This window comes from Pantherophis guttatus, chromosome 8 (assembly GCF_059756535.1).
Source record: "Pantherophis guttatus breed Tessera chromosome 8, ASM5975653v1, whole genome shotgun sequence".
Lineage (NCBI taxonomy): Eukaryota > Metazoa > Chordata > Lepidosauria > Squamata > Colubridae > Pantherophis > Pantherophis guttatus.
In genome coordinates, this window is record NC_142070.1 from 66,319,333 (window position 1) to 66,336,645 (window position 17,313).

At 40.2% G+C, this 17,313-nt stretch overlaps 1 protein-coding gene across 1 annotated transcript in view; it reads left to right on the forward strand.

The window, feature by feature from the left end:
• The window catches only part of CPE (carboxypeptidase E), a 52,776-nt gene that overhangs the window by 17,273 nt on the left and 18,190 nt on the right, over positions 1–17,313 (forward strand). Inside the window, exons 2-3 of the mRNA XM_034411417.3 lie at positions 11,840–12,036; positions 17,128–17,295. Of these exons, the coding sequence (XP_034267308.2) occupies positions 11,840–12,036; positions 17,128–17,295 (365 nt within the window). The remainder of the gene's footprint in view (positions 1–11,839; positions 12,037–17,127; positions 17,296–17,313) is intronic.

A 17,313-nucleotide genomic window follows, 5' to 3' on the forward strand; every position in this document is an offset into this window, starting at 1 on the left:
TTGATTTTTTCCCTCTTTCCTCAGTATCCTCCTTTTTCTTCTCCTCTTCTATGTCTTCCCTAGTAATTTGCTCTTGGGATGTCTCTTCTTCCGTATTTACTATCTCGTTGTCCTCCTTACTGGTTTGTTCCTCCTCTCCTCCCCTTAGTTGTTCTAAAAAGTCTTGAGCATCACTTAGACAATCAATTCTTATTTTCCTCCCTTGCCAGGAAATTTGCAGTCCTTCCGGCAAAAGCCACCTAAAAATTATATTTCTCCTGTTTAGATGATTTGTCAAAAACCTATAGTTTCTCCTCCTTTCCCTCACTCTTCTCGGAATTTGTTTCAGAATATTAATTTCTTTTCCCCCGTAGGTAATTTTTTCCTCCCGAGCTATATTATACAGGATATCCCTAACTTTTTTTCTAGCAAAGCGCACATGGACCTCTCTGGGGAGTCTGTTTCTTCTTACGTAATTTGTCTGGACTCTGTACACCTCATCAATCTCACGAATTATTTCCTGCTTGTCTTGCTGCAGAGTTTCTGCAATCAACTCCGCTATCTTATCACTTAAATCCTCATCTTTATCTTCCAGGATGTTCTGGAAACGCAAGAAAAACGAGGCCTTGTCCATCTCAAGTTGGATCAGCGCGTCTTCCGTTTCTTTGTTTTGTGCCGACAAAGTTTGGTCTACTGTGTCCAGTTTTTTCTCGTTTTTTTCAATTCTTTGTTCTGCTTTTAAAATTCTATTTTCGTTACTAGCAATAGCAGTTTGAATCTCATTCATTTTAAAATCAAGAGCATGGATGTCTGATTTTAATTCGGAGCGACTATTCAAGAGTTTTTCTTGCATCGCAAGCATTGTTTCTTGGATTGACTGAAGGGATGCTTGTACCGTTTGTAGTGTAGGAGTTATAGGGGGTTTGTCTAGTTTCTGGAGACCTTCTACTGATTTCTGGGTGGCTGGGGAAGACATCGCCAAGGTAGGTATAGATGTCGCTTTTTTAGCAGTTTTTGCAATTGTGGAGGTCAGACTTGCCATTTCTTTCAGAACCAATTTTTGGTCTCTTATTATCTCCTCTATCTTTCTCCAAATTCTCATCCAGTGGCGCTTGCCATGTTTTCTCTGAGGAGCTTTCTTAGACCTTTATTTCGCTCCTTTATTGGTCCTCTCTGCACTCTCAATAAGTTCCAATTAATATAAAGTTTCCAGCAATTAACAATCACTAATTATACAATTATATAGTTCTCTTCCACATAGGTAAACAAAATATCGATACAAATCAATTAATCACTTAGTAAGATCTAAATTCAATCTTAGAAAAGAGTAAGTAATATATATAAATTGTTAAAGGCTAGCAATACAAATAATTATTTTAAGTTAATAAATTCTAATTTCAGTTCCTAATAGGTAGTATTGATATAGATAAATACAGATAGATATTCTAAATTATATAAGTTGACCACAATAAGTTAATGCACTAATAAATTCTAAGTTCAGGTCTTAATAAAGGTTGGATATAAATAGATATAATAGATATAAATAAGTATAAATAGGTATAAATAAATTATAATAAATATAGATAAATATAAAATCCTATATAATAATTTAATTAGTAAGATGTAAATCCAACCCTTTTTTCCCCTTAACTAGTAATAATTATAGAGATCTAAATTCTCATATATAATCAACCTTTTTTTTTTCCTTTTTCTTTTTTGTATATATCTATAAAATGGCTTAAGAGGTCTAATTAATATTAATTATAAAATTATAAAGTTAGAGAGAAAAACAGAGTTCACTTATTAATATCACAGATACTCAAGAGAAGGATAGGAAAGATATAAACATATAAATATATGGGTATAAGTATATTGTTTTATAGTATTTATAGTATTTACGGAATTTTAGAGTACAAATAGGAGATCTTCAATTTCCCACTTTGCTGGGCTCCAACCAAACTCGATGGTAATAGTCTCTGCCAGAGCGTCTTCTTGTTCAACCGCTGCTGTTCCACTCTTCCGATTCAATGGAAGCACTTCCTGTTTGCTGAAAGCCTATTTCTTCTGCTTTCTTCCACTCAATCCCAATACCAAAAGCCAGCCACACCAATAGTCTTTCCTTTTTCTTTTACTCTCTCACCGCACCGCACTCTCCAAAGCTCCTTACAAACGCAATCCACTCTCCCCGTTTTCTCGTCTGCTCTTCGGCTTGTCGGATCGCCGGGAGTACAAGCTGCTCCACTCTCGCCGTCTCTGCCTCTCGCCGCTCTGAGCACTCCTCTCCCGACACCACCGATCCCCTCTCTGCCGCACGATCGTAAATGTAGGGGAATAGGCTTAAATCTGTCACCGCACCTCCGATCTTCTTCTTAGCTTCCCGTCTTTGTTGGCTATTGCTGCTTCGTGCCCGCCATCAATGGCCGGCTCACCGCGTTGGCTAGGCAGAGCCGCCTGGTCCAGCGAGAGGTGATCGCACCCACTTCCCGCTTGCCTGGCTTCCTCTTTTGCCCGCAGGGCTCTCCGGGTCCCGCGTCCCCCGAGGGGATCCCCAAAACGCGATGTTTAGAGGTGTTGAGGAGCAGCGAGCTCTCACTCAACACCCTGTCGCTGCAAGTCACCAACCGGAAGTCCGATGGATTTATGTTTTATGTTTTGCTTTAAAATAAAAAAAATTCTTTTAAAAAATAGTCATCTTACACGATAAAAGATTTCTGCCAAAAATTTCAAAGAATTGTGTGTAATGTTGCCTTTTCAAAAACTATGCCACAATATGATCAATTCTAAGCCTATTTCTAAACGAGAAAAAAAGTTTTTAAAACATTATTCTACATACACACCTACAACAAAAACTTAGCAAAACCAGTCTTGTAATTTGTTTTCCTGCTCAGTTTTTATATCTTTTATCTACTTCTTATTTCAAAAACTGGATATTGAGGAAGTAGGATACTAATAGCAATAAAACAGAGACTCTCCTTTGTGATTTAAACAACCCAGCTTTATACATTTGCAGTATGTGGTGGAAAACGTACTTTTTGAAACTATAAGTGAAGTTGCCATTTTATTTTGTTTTATTACATTGTACCTGAACGTAGCAGTGCTTTTCTCCCAAATATTAGATTGTGAACATTAGGAAACTGATTGATTAGGAAACTTCTATACCAGTGATGGCGAACCTTTTCCGGACCGAGTGCCCAAAGTATGTGTGCGTGTGCCTGAATGCACTTGCGTGCACCTAAACCTCCAAAATGCAATGTGTGAGCGGGCCCCGCACATGCGCATGTGCCCCCATACATACCCCACCCTGTGCATACTCGTGCGGCCCCTGCGCATGCACCCTGCGCTTGCTCACACAGCCCCCCTGCATGCACTATGCCCCCATGCATGCATGGCAGAGACCCGAAGACCAGCTGGCTGGTGGGAGGCACACGCATGTGCAGTGGAACTGAACTGGGACGACAGCTCGCGTGCCATCAGAGAGGGCATGCCATAGGTTCGCCATCATGGTTCTATACCATTTCAGTCACAATAAATTCTAACTAACATAAAGGAATGAGCCCTGAAGTTTTATCTCAAAGGACATGAATGTGTTAAAGAAAAGAAGAATAAAAAATGTGGCTTCTATGTGAGAGGCAGAAAAACAAGGAAACAAACCAAAACACAGTGGCCTTTTTTATTGCAGTAGCCCAACATCTCTTCATCTAAGCATGGTCTTAACAGGACTGTTTCCTGCAATAACACTTTAAGCATTGCAGCTTTGCAAAATTACCTGGAGATTTCAGGAAATCCTTGGTGCTGTTGCTTGTGAACTCCTGTTGGGTCCAGAAGAAACATATTACATGGAATATTGTCCTAAGAACAATTCTACTGCATTCCAGCTTTTAGGATCTGGCCTAAAGTGTGTAGACTGATTGCTTCTGTTTATTGTAATTTTAATTTCTAACCAGCTGTCTATTAACTGATTTATGCTGCTAAGAATGTGCTGGATACCTGCAAGTTTGTTTAATATTGCTTGCTTTGTTAGGCAAATCATTGATTACTGGAGTTTCACCCTTTATTACAAACTGCTACCAACCAACAAATATGATGTCTAGTTTAATGAAAAGAAGGAATAGGGGAGACCTGATAGCAGTGTTCCAATATCTCAGGGGCTGCCATAAACAAGAGGGAGTGAAGCTATTCTTCAAAGCAGCTGAGGGTAGGACAAGAAGCAATGGGTGGAAACTAATCAAGGAGAGAAGCAACCTAGAACTAAGGAGAAATTTCCTGACAGTTAGAACAATTAATCTGTGGAACAACTTGCCTCCAGGAGTTATGAATGCTCCAACACTGGGAATTTTTAGGAAGATGTTGGATAACCATTTGTCTGAAGTGGTGTAGGGTTTCCTGCCTGGGCAGGGGGTTGGACTAGAAGACCTCCAAGGTCCCTTCCAACTCTGCTATTCTATTCTATTCTATTCTATTCTATTCTATTCTATTCTATTCTATTCTATTCTATTCTATTCTAGTTGCGGTTGCTACAAAGCACTTTTGACTACATAGAAGTACTTAAGATGAGGCAAAATCAAGCATATTTCCATCATCCAGAAGTTGAACAAGTATGATAAACTTCCAGTAATGGGACATAAACAAGCCTAGCTTGTATAAACAGCTTTTATTCCAAAATAAATGTGATTCAGTTGGAATAAAACCTGCTTACATGCAGTTTAAAAAGCTTTCTAGGCAACTGATTCATTTGGTTAAAATAGCTTTTTAAACTGCATGTAAGTAGGTTTTATTCCAATTGAATCACATTTACGTTGGAATAAAACCTGATGTATAGGCGAGTCTTGTTTATGTCTCATTACTGGAAGTCATTCATAGTTGTTCAACTCCTTGTTCAATTTACAATAAACTTCCACCAATTTATTCTAGAAAATAAACTCCGTAATGTATGTTTCTTTCAGCATATGCTACTTCCATATGTGTATACATGCAGATGTGATAATGGAGAGAAAGGCACAGTCACCTGTGCAAGCATACTACCCACCATCAATGCCCAGGCACATACAAGATATATTGTAACTCAGGGGTCTCCATATTTAGAACGTTGGCTGGGGAATTCTGGGATTTTAAGTCCACAAGTCTCAAAGTCACGTTTGGAGACCCCTACTATAGATAATAGGGTCATGGCCATTGCTTTTATTGCTTTTGAATACAAGCTAGCTTTGTATTCAGATACTATCTTTCTTAGATGTGAGACATTTGTTTTCAAAATGGGAAATGTTGATATTCCATCTTTAACTTATTCATTTTATGATCAATTCTTTTGTTCTATATGGCAAAGAGTGTGTCCCTCGTTTATGCTGGAACCTTTTTGTATTGTTCTTTATTTTAGTAGAAGAAGAGAACATTAAATTTGAATTTAAATTATAAATGAAGCAGTGCATGACATAAGATTGCTCTGCTAGATCAGGCCAAGACCAATTTTGTCAAGGATTGTGTTTTTCACAGTGGCCAACCAGATATCCTTAAAATCTTATAAGCAGGAAAGGGGGAGATAAACTGTCTCTAGGCACTATTTCCATGGAAATAGCAAGCTGCTGCCAACCAAGAGGTCATATTGAGTCCTAACACTAATAGCTCTTTATAGACTTGTCCCTTTCATTTATCCAACATCTGTGAAAGGTATCTAAGGTAGTGGTACAGGGGTGGGCTTCAAACATTTTATCAAGGAGTTCTCTGCCCGGTTGCTGGATGGGCGTGGACATGGTGGGCATGGCCTAGTTGGCCTCCTGCACCACGGTGGGTGTGCATTTTTACCCTCCCCGGGCTCCAGAGGCTTTCCTCGAGCCTTTCGGGATGGCGAAAACAGCCTCCCCAGGCTCCGGAGGCCCTCTGGAGGCTGGAAACGGTTCCCTTTCTGGCCTTCCCAAATTTTCGATAGGCCCGTTTTTCGCCCTCCCCGAGCCTCTGTGGATGTCCTGCATCAAAAACAGGCCGTGTGGGGACTCCTGGTAGGGTGGGGCAGGGTGGGCAGGACCAGCCAGGAGTGGGATTTGGGGGTTTTCCGAACTGCACAGAATCATAGCTAGAGGCTCTCCCGAACCCCCAGCAGGCCACCCCTGTAGTAGTATCTTCCACAACTTGTGGAAATTAATTTGACATATTACTTGTATGCTGCGTGAAGCAGTATTCCTTTCGCCTCTTACAAAGGCCCGTGGCAAACCATAATACATCCTGCAGCTTTGTTGTTTTACAAAGTCCCTGTCAGATTGGATCCAGGTCTTTAGAGTAGCAAGGACAACAGACACAGAATTTAGGCCCTCTGCCAAAAGTTCTTTATGAACTGCAGGCGGTAACGGGAAAGGGTCTGGATTTTTTCCTTCCAGTATTTGCTCAATTGTATAGTAGTACCTTTGTTTACATTTTCTGTTCTATGTTTAACTGAATTCAGTTATCTCACTCCTCAAGTACTCACATTTATTAGCGGGAGGATGTTAGAAAATGCCATACCACTCCGGTTATTATGGCTGTTATTGGAACCATTCACTGTTCCCAAGATAGTAACAGAAGATAACTGTGGATTGTGGATCTAAATATTGCGGTAGATTAATTGAAATTTGGAGGAAAAAAATGAAGGAATGTTCTTTGGTGGCTTAATTAATAACTGCAAAAACATCTGTTGTGTTCTCAAAATTATGCATGGAATTATGACACATCTGTGCACAAAGGAGAAAACTTTGTCCTTACATCACTATGTATAACACAAGTAAATCAATTGCATCATTTGCATCATGATACACAAGTCACCATAGCCTCTTCTAACCCACTGCAGAAGCCTGCGGATAGATGGAATCTATCTAACCGGCTGCGACGGCTCCTGCAACCCTCTGCCAGTGAAAACAGAGCTTGGGAGGGCCGCTCGTTTTCGCTGGCAGAGTCACCGTGAGGCGGTCCTTCACTGTTTCCAGAGTGGCCCCGTAGGCCAGATCCAGCCCCCAGGCCTTGAGTTTCACACCTCTGCTGTAAATCATATAAACTGGTTCTACCATTTCTTAAACAGAATCTTTGCATCTTTCCCTCTACAGCTATCAACACATTGGATTTTCCTGCAGTGTAAGCCTGCATGCTTTTTCCTTGAAAAATCATGCTAATTCAGGGATCCACATAGAAGCGGGGGGGGGGAGGGAGGGAGGGGAAAGAAGAGTGATTTCTTCCTTCCACATATCTCCTCCCTGTTGCCAACACTTGTATTTCTTAAACAGGTCCAAACAATAGCAGCATTTTTATCTGGCAGTCTAGCAACTGAAATGAAATATGGTCAGAAAAAGCCTCTTAGGAATGTAAGAACTGAATTCTCTGGAGAAATACTGTATGTTTTCATGATAATATCCAGATAAAAGCAAGTTGCTTGGGAACAATGTTTACAGCAACAGCTAGATTATGAGCTGTCCTTACAAAATGATGGGGGGAGTTCAAACGTTAAGCAAAATGACATATTGGAAAACGTTTGGTTGTCTTCCACCTCTCCTCACCCTACTTAGCTGTTCATCAGACTCATCAGTAAATCATAGTACCCTTAGCATGGTAAGAGCAACCAACATACGCATTAAAGGAACATCATTTCTCTTATATATTAGAGGTGTAACAGGTGATATTCTGTGGAATTTCTACTCTCTCTTTTCCCCATTTTATAAAATTACAAAATGCAAAGTCAAAGATTTGTACTAATGATTAGAATTGATACTTACAAAGTGAAGGTTCCTGAAAAGAACCAATTTGCCTTTTGACTCATTCTAGACTTATTCTATCATTTTTAATTCTGTTCTCTCCTGAAAGGCACTCAGGAAAGATTTGTACAGAATCCAGAAATAATAATAATAATAATAATAATAATAATAATAATAATAATAATAATAATAATAATAATAATAATAATAATAATTTCTCTGCAATGAGAAAGATGAGACAGTTGACCACCTGATCAGTGGATGCAGCAAAATTTCACAAACTGACTATCTACAACGCCATGACCGTGTTGCTAAGATCATTCACTGGAAATTGTGCCAGAAGTTTGGATTTGAGTACAGCAAAAACCACTGGGAACATCAGGTTGAGAAAGTTTTAGAGAATGAGAAACTCAAGATCTTGTGGGACTTTAGGATTCAGACTGACAGGCACTTGGTCCACAACACACCTGACATAGCAATAGTTGAAAAGAAAAAAAGTATGGTTCATTGACATTGCAATACCTGGTGATGCACGAATTGAAGATAAGCAGCAAGAAAAAATCACAAAGTACCGGGACTTACAAATTGAAGTTGAGCGACTGTGGAAAAAGAAATCATGTGTTGTCCCGATTGTAATTGGAGCCCTCGGAGCAATACCCAAAGGGTTACCCCACTATTTAGAAATTCTAAATTTGCCGGACTTGAACATTTTGACTCTACAAAAAACCACCTTACTCAGAACAGCTTACATCCTCCGACGATACCTTAACAGTTCCTAGGTCCTTGGTTAGGACTCGAGCTGCTGAGCTATTAACCAGCCTCAAAGGCTGTGAATCTCACTAAAGATTAACCAATAAATAATATAATAATAATAATAAACATAATTCTTAAGTCTAGTTTTTTTTTAAAGAAAGCAGGGAGAATGATAAATATTTTATGGCAAGGAAAGGCAAGATAAATCTCAAAAATGAATGCCAACAAGGGTAAGAGGCATGCTGGCTGGGAAGCAGGAAGTTGGGGGTGGGGGGCTGCGCTGGCTTGTTCTTGGTGGCAGACTGGGGGGGAGTTCTTCATCCCGCTCAGAGTTGGGGCAAAGCTCTCCTGCTTTCTGTCCACCCAACCCGAGCACCAGGAACGCCAACGCTCCTTACTTCCAAGGCCAGGAAGGGGCTCCGGCTTTCCAGTGGAAGGAGGCGGCATTCCCCGCCCAACTCTCTCCCTGTCCAGGGCTGCGAAACTGCGTCATCGGGGATGTCCCACCACCCCGACAGGGTGCAGGGGGGTAGCCAGGGAGGCGCGAGGACTCCCAAAAGGCCAGGCGGAGCTGATGCATGTGCCCCGGACAGCTGGTATTCGTGCGTGCATGGGCACCAGAAACCAGAAGACCAGGTGGCCAGCGTGCATGCGCATGCTGAAAACTGGAAGATCATCTGTTCTTCTGGTTCCTGACATGCACATGTGTGCACACTTCCTTTTTTGGCACTTGGTGCTAAAAAGGTTCGCCAACACTGATCTGGAATGTATACAGGGACTTCAAATATGGTGAAAATGTGAACATATGAAGGGACATTTTATCATGCTTAGTGGGCATGTAAAAAGCTAAAAACATGGATTCAAATACATACTTTGATACTGCAGATTTTAAAGATTAAGTATTCTATTGAGGCCAAAAACCTGAGTCATATGTAAATAAGATTGGAAAATATAGAAATAGTGTTTTGGGAGCAAGAGTCATGGAAATGTAGTGGGCGTCCTTTCCATAAGGTAAGAATTTGTAAATTATATAGTGAGAGAATACAAGAATTAAACAGCAAGAGACAAAGATATGAAAATAAGACATAAAATGAGATGCAAAGACATCAAACTGTTTAAACAGAAATTAATTAATTGAAAAAAAAATGAAGAGTTAAAATATACCAAAAATTCTTTCATTATTAATCATTGTGTTAATTTAGTCTTCTTAAATTAATACAGCTATAATAAATGGTTCTCCGAGTTATTGAGAATTACACATCCCTGTAAATTTTTTTTTTCTGGATTTAGTTTTGAGACTTGAATAATAGTTGAGAAATACCGTAACCTATGAGCTTTTTGGCTGTTTTCTTGAATTCACCATTTTCAGGACTTTCTTGATTTTTAATGCTGTTTCCACTGTGTCAGTACCAAGTAACCTTTTCACTATCTCTACAGTACATTGAATTGGGAAGCTTTGAATGGTAATAAGATTCCATCAGTTCAGTAGAATATTTACAAGAAAATATTGGTTTCCTCTTGGGAGCAGTTGCAGTGTCAGCCTTTGTGTGCTTCTAGTTAGATTTGTAATTTTCCATTTATTCATATCTCTGAATAAGGAATGAAATGAACACATACAGTTTAGCTGTACTGAATTGATGGATGCTTGACAGGAATGGAATGATTGGCTCCATAGAGTCTGCAGAAATCATTAAAATGTAATGTTACCTTCTTAATATATGATTTTACAAACAGGCAATTAATCTGTTGTCAGAATACCTAACTTCCTCTTTATTAGCTTACATTTCTATGATTCTTCAAATGATAAGAATTTGTACATGTTTGTACTAGCAATAGATATCACAGGGATTCAGTTCAGTCATGCTGTTGTCAGAGTAGATCAGGAATATAGCATAAAGCAAACATCATTAAACCTTCAGTTGTGTCCTTAGATGTATGCCATACTGCTTTTGCACTTTAATAAACATTTATTACGTACCTGGAATTAAAAAGCAAATTTAATTCCAAGGATGAGTATTATCTTTTCTCATTAAACATCTCTAGAAAAAAAATTATGGGTGTTTGTATCATATGCGCATTGCCCAGGGGGGAAAAAAGGGAGGGGAAGTAGATGGAAGATAGATGAATAGTAGGCAGTAACCTCAGCAAATTATCCTCTAGGAATTGGGCATTTTATGACTGGCCAGACACATTGTAGCAGTCATTTTGTGAATAAGCAAATAGCTAAACTGTTAAGAGTTCTTATGTCCCAAAAGGTTGCTTATTCTAGAATAAACCAGCCTACATCAGAAAGGACATCCTGAACAGCCAAGAAGCCTAATAGCTTTCTCCCAAACCAAAGACTTCTATTTCTTAAGTCCATCCCTTTGTCACATTTTTGGAGACATTTTGTCTCCAGTAGCTTCTCACAGAAAGACAATATTCCATCAAGGCCCCTTACAGTCATTAGAAGGATTCTTCAGTGCTTGCAAGCGAAGAGGCATATCATTTATGAAATAAAATGTTAATGAGTCTTGAGAATTAAGTGATAATATTTATACCAACATTCATGTCTCTAGAAAGGTCTCTAGTGGCCTTGATTTTGGAAACCAATAATTTAAATTTGCATGCAAAACATTTGGAGATTATAGAATGAAAATCATCTTTGACTTAAATCAGCCCAGCACAAATTCAGGGTCTGAGCATCTCACTATTTGAAAAGAATCTGATACTTCATAAGATGCTAAGTGGTTAAATTCTTAGGTTTATTGATACAGTTATGAAGATCTTTTGCTGTCTGATTTCCAAGTCGCTAAAATTATTTTTAATGATTTTCTTCTGTTGCTGCATTTGGGGGCAATTTGTGAAAGTACAGAAAAGGTTGCAGCATTTCCTCTCAGTGTGGCTGCAGCATCCATCTGCTCTTCATGTCAGTGAGATCTAGTGATGCTAATTGCAACCAAGACAAACAAACCTTACTGGGTTTTGGAATATGAAGGTTATTTTGTTCCTCCCAGGAACAGGTTGTTCCGTACCTACAACTCCCAATGACATCAGCTCAATCTGAGGGCTGCTTTACCAGGAATAAAACCAAAACTGGAAAACTCCTTTCTCTGGCTTGTGGGTGTTCTGCTTCTTTAGTGCCTGAGCTAAAGGACAAGCTGCCAGACAGGTTTTGCTGGGATTTAACTTGCCTAATAAAGAGCTGAAGTCACTGGTTTCTGCCTCTTCACTCCATCCACTACACAACAGAGGTTAACCTAAATTTTGCCCTTCCTAGTATAAATGGGAAAATGAGTTAGATTCTGAGTTATTGAAAGACGAAATTATAGAATGCTTGTGATTTGACATGCATTTGCCTTTTGTGCATTTCTTAAATCTCTACACATTTGAGATCCTGCATTTTTTGTATGTTACAGGAGAGCCAGAATTTAAATATGTTGGCAACATGCACGGAAATGAAGCTGTTGGAAGAGAACTTCTTATCTTCTTGGCTCAATACTTGTGCAATGAATATCAGAAGGGGAATGAGACGGTCATTAATTTGATCCACAGTACACGTATCCACATCATGCCCTCTCTGAATCCAGATGGCTTTGAGAAGGCAGCATCACAGGTATGTGAGTCATAACTTCAAAAGCAAATATTTGCGTTAGTATGACCTACTTTAAAAAGACTGACATGCGATTGCATTTTAAGAATATAAAGAAGCCTTTGGGGCAGGGCTTCGGGATGGTGTCCTGATCTGGATTCCTTCAGCATGAATTCAAAGAAAAAGAATAACCTTCACTCAGAAACCTACCCTCTTCATCCCACCTGGGTAACAGTACCATCAGCACTTGGCATGTTCGCTTACACAGCAATACCTTTTGGTGGCTTCTGCAGTGCAAATGTAATGTATATCAGAGGCAGAAATCATAGTCTTTCAGAAATCGTTACAATCCAAGTTCCCATCATCCGTATCTCTTTGTCAGGCTAGCTGGGATGGATAGTAGTTTAAATCCAGCCTTTGGCTAAAACGTTGCAAAATGTCACGTGATGGCAACGTGACATGGTGAGTTTGACACCCGTGATATAGGCCTTCAACTTATGACCACAAATAAGGATTGGAACTTTCCTTTAAATGTTCCAGATGTTGACCATGTGACCCAGAGTTGGTGCAATGATCAAAAGTGGAAAGACTGGTTTTAATTCAGTTTTTGTAATATTGAACAGTCATTAAACAAATGGTTGCAAGTCAAGACTGCTTCTAGATTTGTGGCCAGATGTGTAATGATTGTAATCACACGATTGTAGTTGATTTGTAACCCATACTAAGCTTTTGATCTTCCCTCCTCCCTGTGCGATCCTTGGCATTCTTATATGTAATGTAGCCAGTGGAATGCTTGTAGACTAGCCAGAACTCTTTCTGTTCCAAATACATTATGCTAGACATCCACATTAATCTACAATCACTTTAGATTAATGAATCTGAGCATTCATTTTATATACTAAAACAAAATTTACCCTGTTGATTAGAAATGTTCAGAACCAGAGCTCCCCCTGGTGGCTATGAATAAATGTATACATTTAAATAGGTGTTGCCCCCAAATAGTTATTTTTGTATTTGCTCTGATGTTTTTATTTTGGAGCTCAGTGTTGTTTGATTTGATCAACTATTTTATGTGCCTTGTGCTGAATCATTATTTCTAAATTTCAGGTACTTTAATTTTATAGGGTCAGTCAATCCAGTGTAGCAATTAAGGCACCAGGCTAGAAACTGGGAAACTGTGAGTTCTGCTTCTACTGTAGGCCTAAAGCAAGCTGAGTGATCTTGGGCTAGTGTCTGTCTGTCTGTCTGTCTGTCTGTCTGTCTCTCTCTCTCTCTCTCTCTCTCTCCCTCCCTCTCCCTCTCCCTCTCCCTCTCCCTCTCCCTCCCTCCCTCCCCCCTCTCTCTCATCCCTAGAAAGAAGGCAACACAAATAACTTCTGAAATCTCGCTAAGAAAATTGCAGGGACTAGCTAGGCAGTTGCCAGAAGTCAACAGTGGCTTGAAGGCACCCAAATAAATACAACAATAATTGTATATGGATGCTATAAATTTTAAAACCTGTGCTGTGTTTTCTTCATGTATTTTTTTCAGGTTGGTTTCAGTGCACACACAGTAGGTCTGTTAGTGTTAATAAATTATGCTATTTAGAAGCACAAACATTTAAATATGAAGGTAGGCCTATTGAACTTCTTTATTTTATTATTTATTTGAAGTTTATTTGCCACCCATCTTGTATCCAATGACACTGGGTGGCTTACAATGTAAAAACATTAAACTTACCTACCATGTTTAAACATAGTTAATATGTAGGATGGCATTTACATTTGATCATATATACAGTAAAGGTAAAGATAAAGGTTCCCCTCGCACATATGTGCTAGTCGTTCCTGACTCTAGGGGGTGGTGCTCATCTCCATTTCAAAGCCGAAGAGCCAGCGTTGTCCGAAGACGTCACAGTGGCTGGCATGACTAAACGCCAAAGGCGTACGGAACGCTGTTGCCTTCCCATCAAAGGGGGTCCCTATTTTTCTACTTGCATTTTTTACGTGCTTTCGAACTGCTACGTTGGCAGAAACTGGGACAAGTAACGGGAGCTCACCCTGTTATGCGGCACTAGGGATTTGAACTGCTGAACTGCCGACCTTTCAATCAACAAGCTCAGCGTCTTAACCACTGAGCCACCGCGTCCTAATATACACACACACACACACACACACACACACACACACACACACACACACACATATATATATATATATATATATATATATATATATATGTAGGTCTTTGGTTATTCGGGTCTTCTCCCACGTAAAATTGGAAGTGTCTTGGCGACGTTTCGACGAAGTCTCATTCGTCATCTTCAGGCTGGTGTTCTCGGCTTCGTGCTTCCAGGAGCAATGTGAGATCGCAGCTGTCTCTTCCTTTTAACTGCTAGTGGGGGTGTGAGCTGAATCATACCCAGAGAGAAATCATCCAGATGCCCTAAGCTTTATGGTCTCCCCAAGATACACAAAGAAGGAACCCCACTTAGACCCATAGTCAGCTCCATAGGCTCACCTCTACAAAACCTAGCCAAATTTCTCACCAAACAACTACAGCCCTATGCAGAATCCATCACCTCATATGTAAAAAACTCATTCCAGTTCATAGACATCATAAAGCAACAAAACTTACAGCCCAGTGACCTACTCGTGAGCTTTGATGTCATATCCCTCTTCACCCAAGTACCAATCAAAGAAGCCTTGACAGTTATCCAAAACAAATATAACCCCCCCAAGCACATCTTAGATCTGACCAACCACTGCCTATCCAACATATACTTCATCTATAATGGACAGAAATACAAACAAACAGAAGGAGCACCCATGGGATCACCCTTCTCACCTGTCATTGCCAACCTCTATATGGAATACTTTGAAACCCAAGCTCTAGAAAAATCCGATCACAAACCCAAACTCTGGCTCAGATATGTGGACGACACCTTCATAATCTGGCCACATGGGAAAGAAAAACTGGACAACTTCCTCACACACCTCAACAGCCTACACCCCAAAATACAGTTCACCATGGAAACAGAAGTGAACAACCAACTTCCCTTCCTGGATGTCTTAGTCTACAGAAAATCCAATGGCTCCCTAGGACACACTATATACCAGAAGAAAACACACACAAACCGCTATCTGCACGCACTCTCACACCACCACCCTGCCCAGATCAACTCTGTAGCCAAGACACTCATTTCCAGAACAAAACGCTTAGCTGACGAACAACACCTAAAAACCAAACTACACACCCTCACTAACGTACTCACATCCAATGGATTCCAAAGAAATAAGATCACCAACCTAATCCAAAAAGAAACCCCCACTAAAATCCAAGACAGAGAACAAGAAAACGGCAAGGCCCCCCTCCCATACATAAAAGGCACCACAGACAGAATAAGCAAAATCCTCCACAAACATAACATCAAGACAGCATTCTGCACAAACCGAAAAATATCCACCATCCTAAGGAACCCCAAAGACAAAATTGAGTTAGAAAATCAAGGAGTATATGAAATCCCATGCACCGCCTGCCCCACCACATACATCGGACAAACCAACAGACGAATAAGTGCACGCATAGAAGAACACAAGAACTCAGTCAGAAAAGAGGAACCAACTTCTTCCCTGGTCCAACACCTTAAAGCCACAGGACATGATATTGACTTTAAAAAGACCAGAACTATCGCCAAAACTGAACACTTTAACAACAGAATAATCAGAGAAGCCATCGAGATAGAAAAACGCCCACACAGCATGAACAAACGAGACGATACCTCCCGCCTACCAGCCATTTGGAAACCCGCCCTTATTGACAAACGAGTCCCTAACACGACGAATGACACCAGACCCACACTCACGAGTGCTACACTTGATGTCACCACCACACATCCACGCAGAAAGCAGACTCAAACCCACACTGATAATGAGCCACGACCAAGGACCAGAAGCCAGACCGCAGCTGCATCATTAGCCACTTTAAACCCCTCCAATCCATGCATGAAGCAGACTGACACCCACCATGAAGAGCTCGCACGGCCACTAACACGAAGCCAAACAACAACAACGCAGCTCACCAGCTCAAATCCCCCTGCAACTCAGACTAAGCTGAGCACAACCAAGCCCCCACCCAAACAGAACACACCCCCAGCCAATCAGAGCACAGCCAAGCCCCTAACCAATCAGAACACACATCCACCCAATCAGAACACAGCCAAGTTCCCACCCAATCAGCTCACACCCCCACTAGCAGTTAAAAGGAAGAGACAGCTGCGATCTCACATTGCTCCTGGAAGCACGAAGCCGAGAACACCAGCCTGAAGATGACGAATGAGACTTCGTCGAAACGTCGCCAAGACACTTCCAATTTTACGTGGGAGAAGACCCGAATAACCAAAGACCTACATACAAACACCCGCGAAAACCTGAGAAAACAAACAAATATATATATATATATATATATATATATATATATATATATATATATATATATATATATATATATATGTGTATGTATGTATGTATGTATGTATGTATGTATGTATGTATGTATGTATATATATATATATATATATATATATATATATATATATATATATATATATATATATATATGTAGAGCCACTGGAATTAGCGAGATGCTAGTTAGTCGTTATTAACTTGAATTCCATTTATTTCAGTGTGTCTTCTCCAAGCATGCCAGAGCTGAGCATTGAATATGTTTGTATTGTTCAGCCTTCAAAGTTGGTATATCAGTAAGACAGTAGTGGGTTTCAAAATCCGACGCTACCTGTTTGCTATCGGCAGCGCGTGGGTGCAGGCGCTTGCTTTGCGAGCGCTTGGCACTTCTGCGCATGCGCAGATTGTTTTTGATAACATCTAGGGGGGTGGGCGGAGCCTTCCACTGCCATCACTACTGGTTCACTCAAACGGGGGTGAACTGGGAGCAACCCACCACTGCAGAGTAAGAACCAAGTTTGAAAATAACTGGCATATGTTTCTAGTATGCCATGCATTTGAACTTCTCCTAAGCACACATGATTGAACTAAGCGGGCCATTTCTCTAAATTCATCATGACAGTTCATAATGAAATGTTCATGTTGTTTTATAATATTTTCTTCTTCTTTTTAGCCAGGGGAACTCAAAGATTGGTTTGTTGGTCGAAGTAATGCACAGGGAATAGACCTAAATCGAAATTTCCCTGATCTGGATAGAATTGTCTATGTCAACGAGAGAGAAGGAGGTCCAAATAATCATTTGTTGAAAAATCTGAAGAAAGCTGTGGACCAAAATCTAAAGGTATAAAATATTTCATTC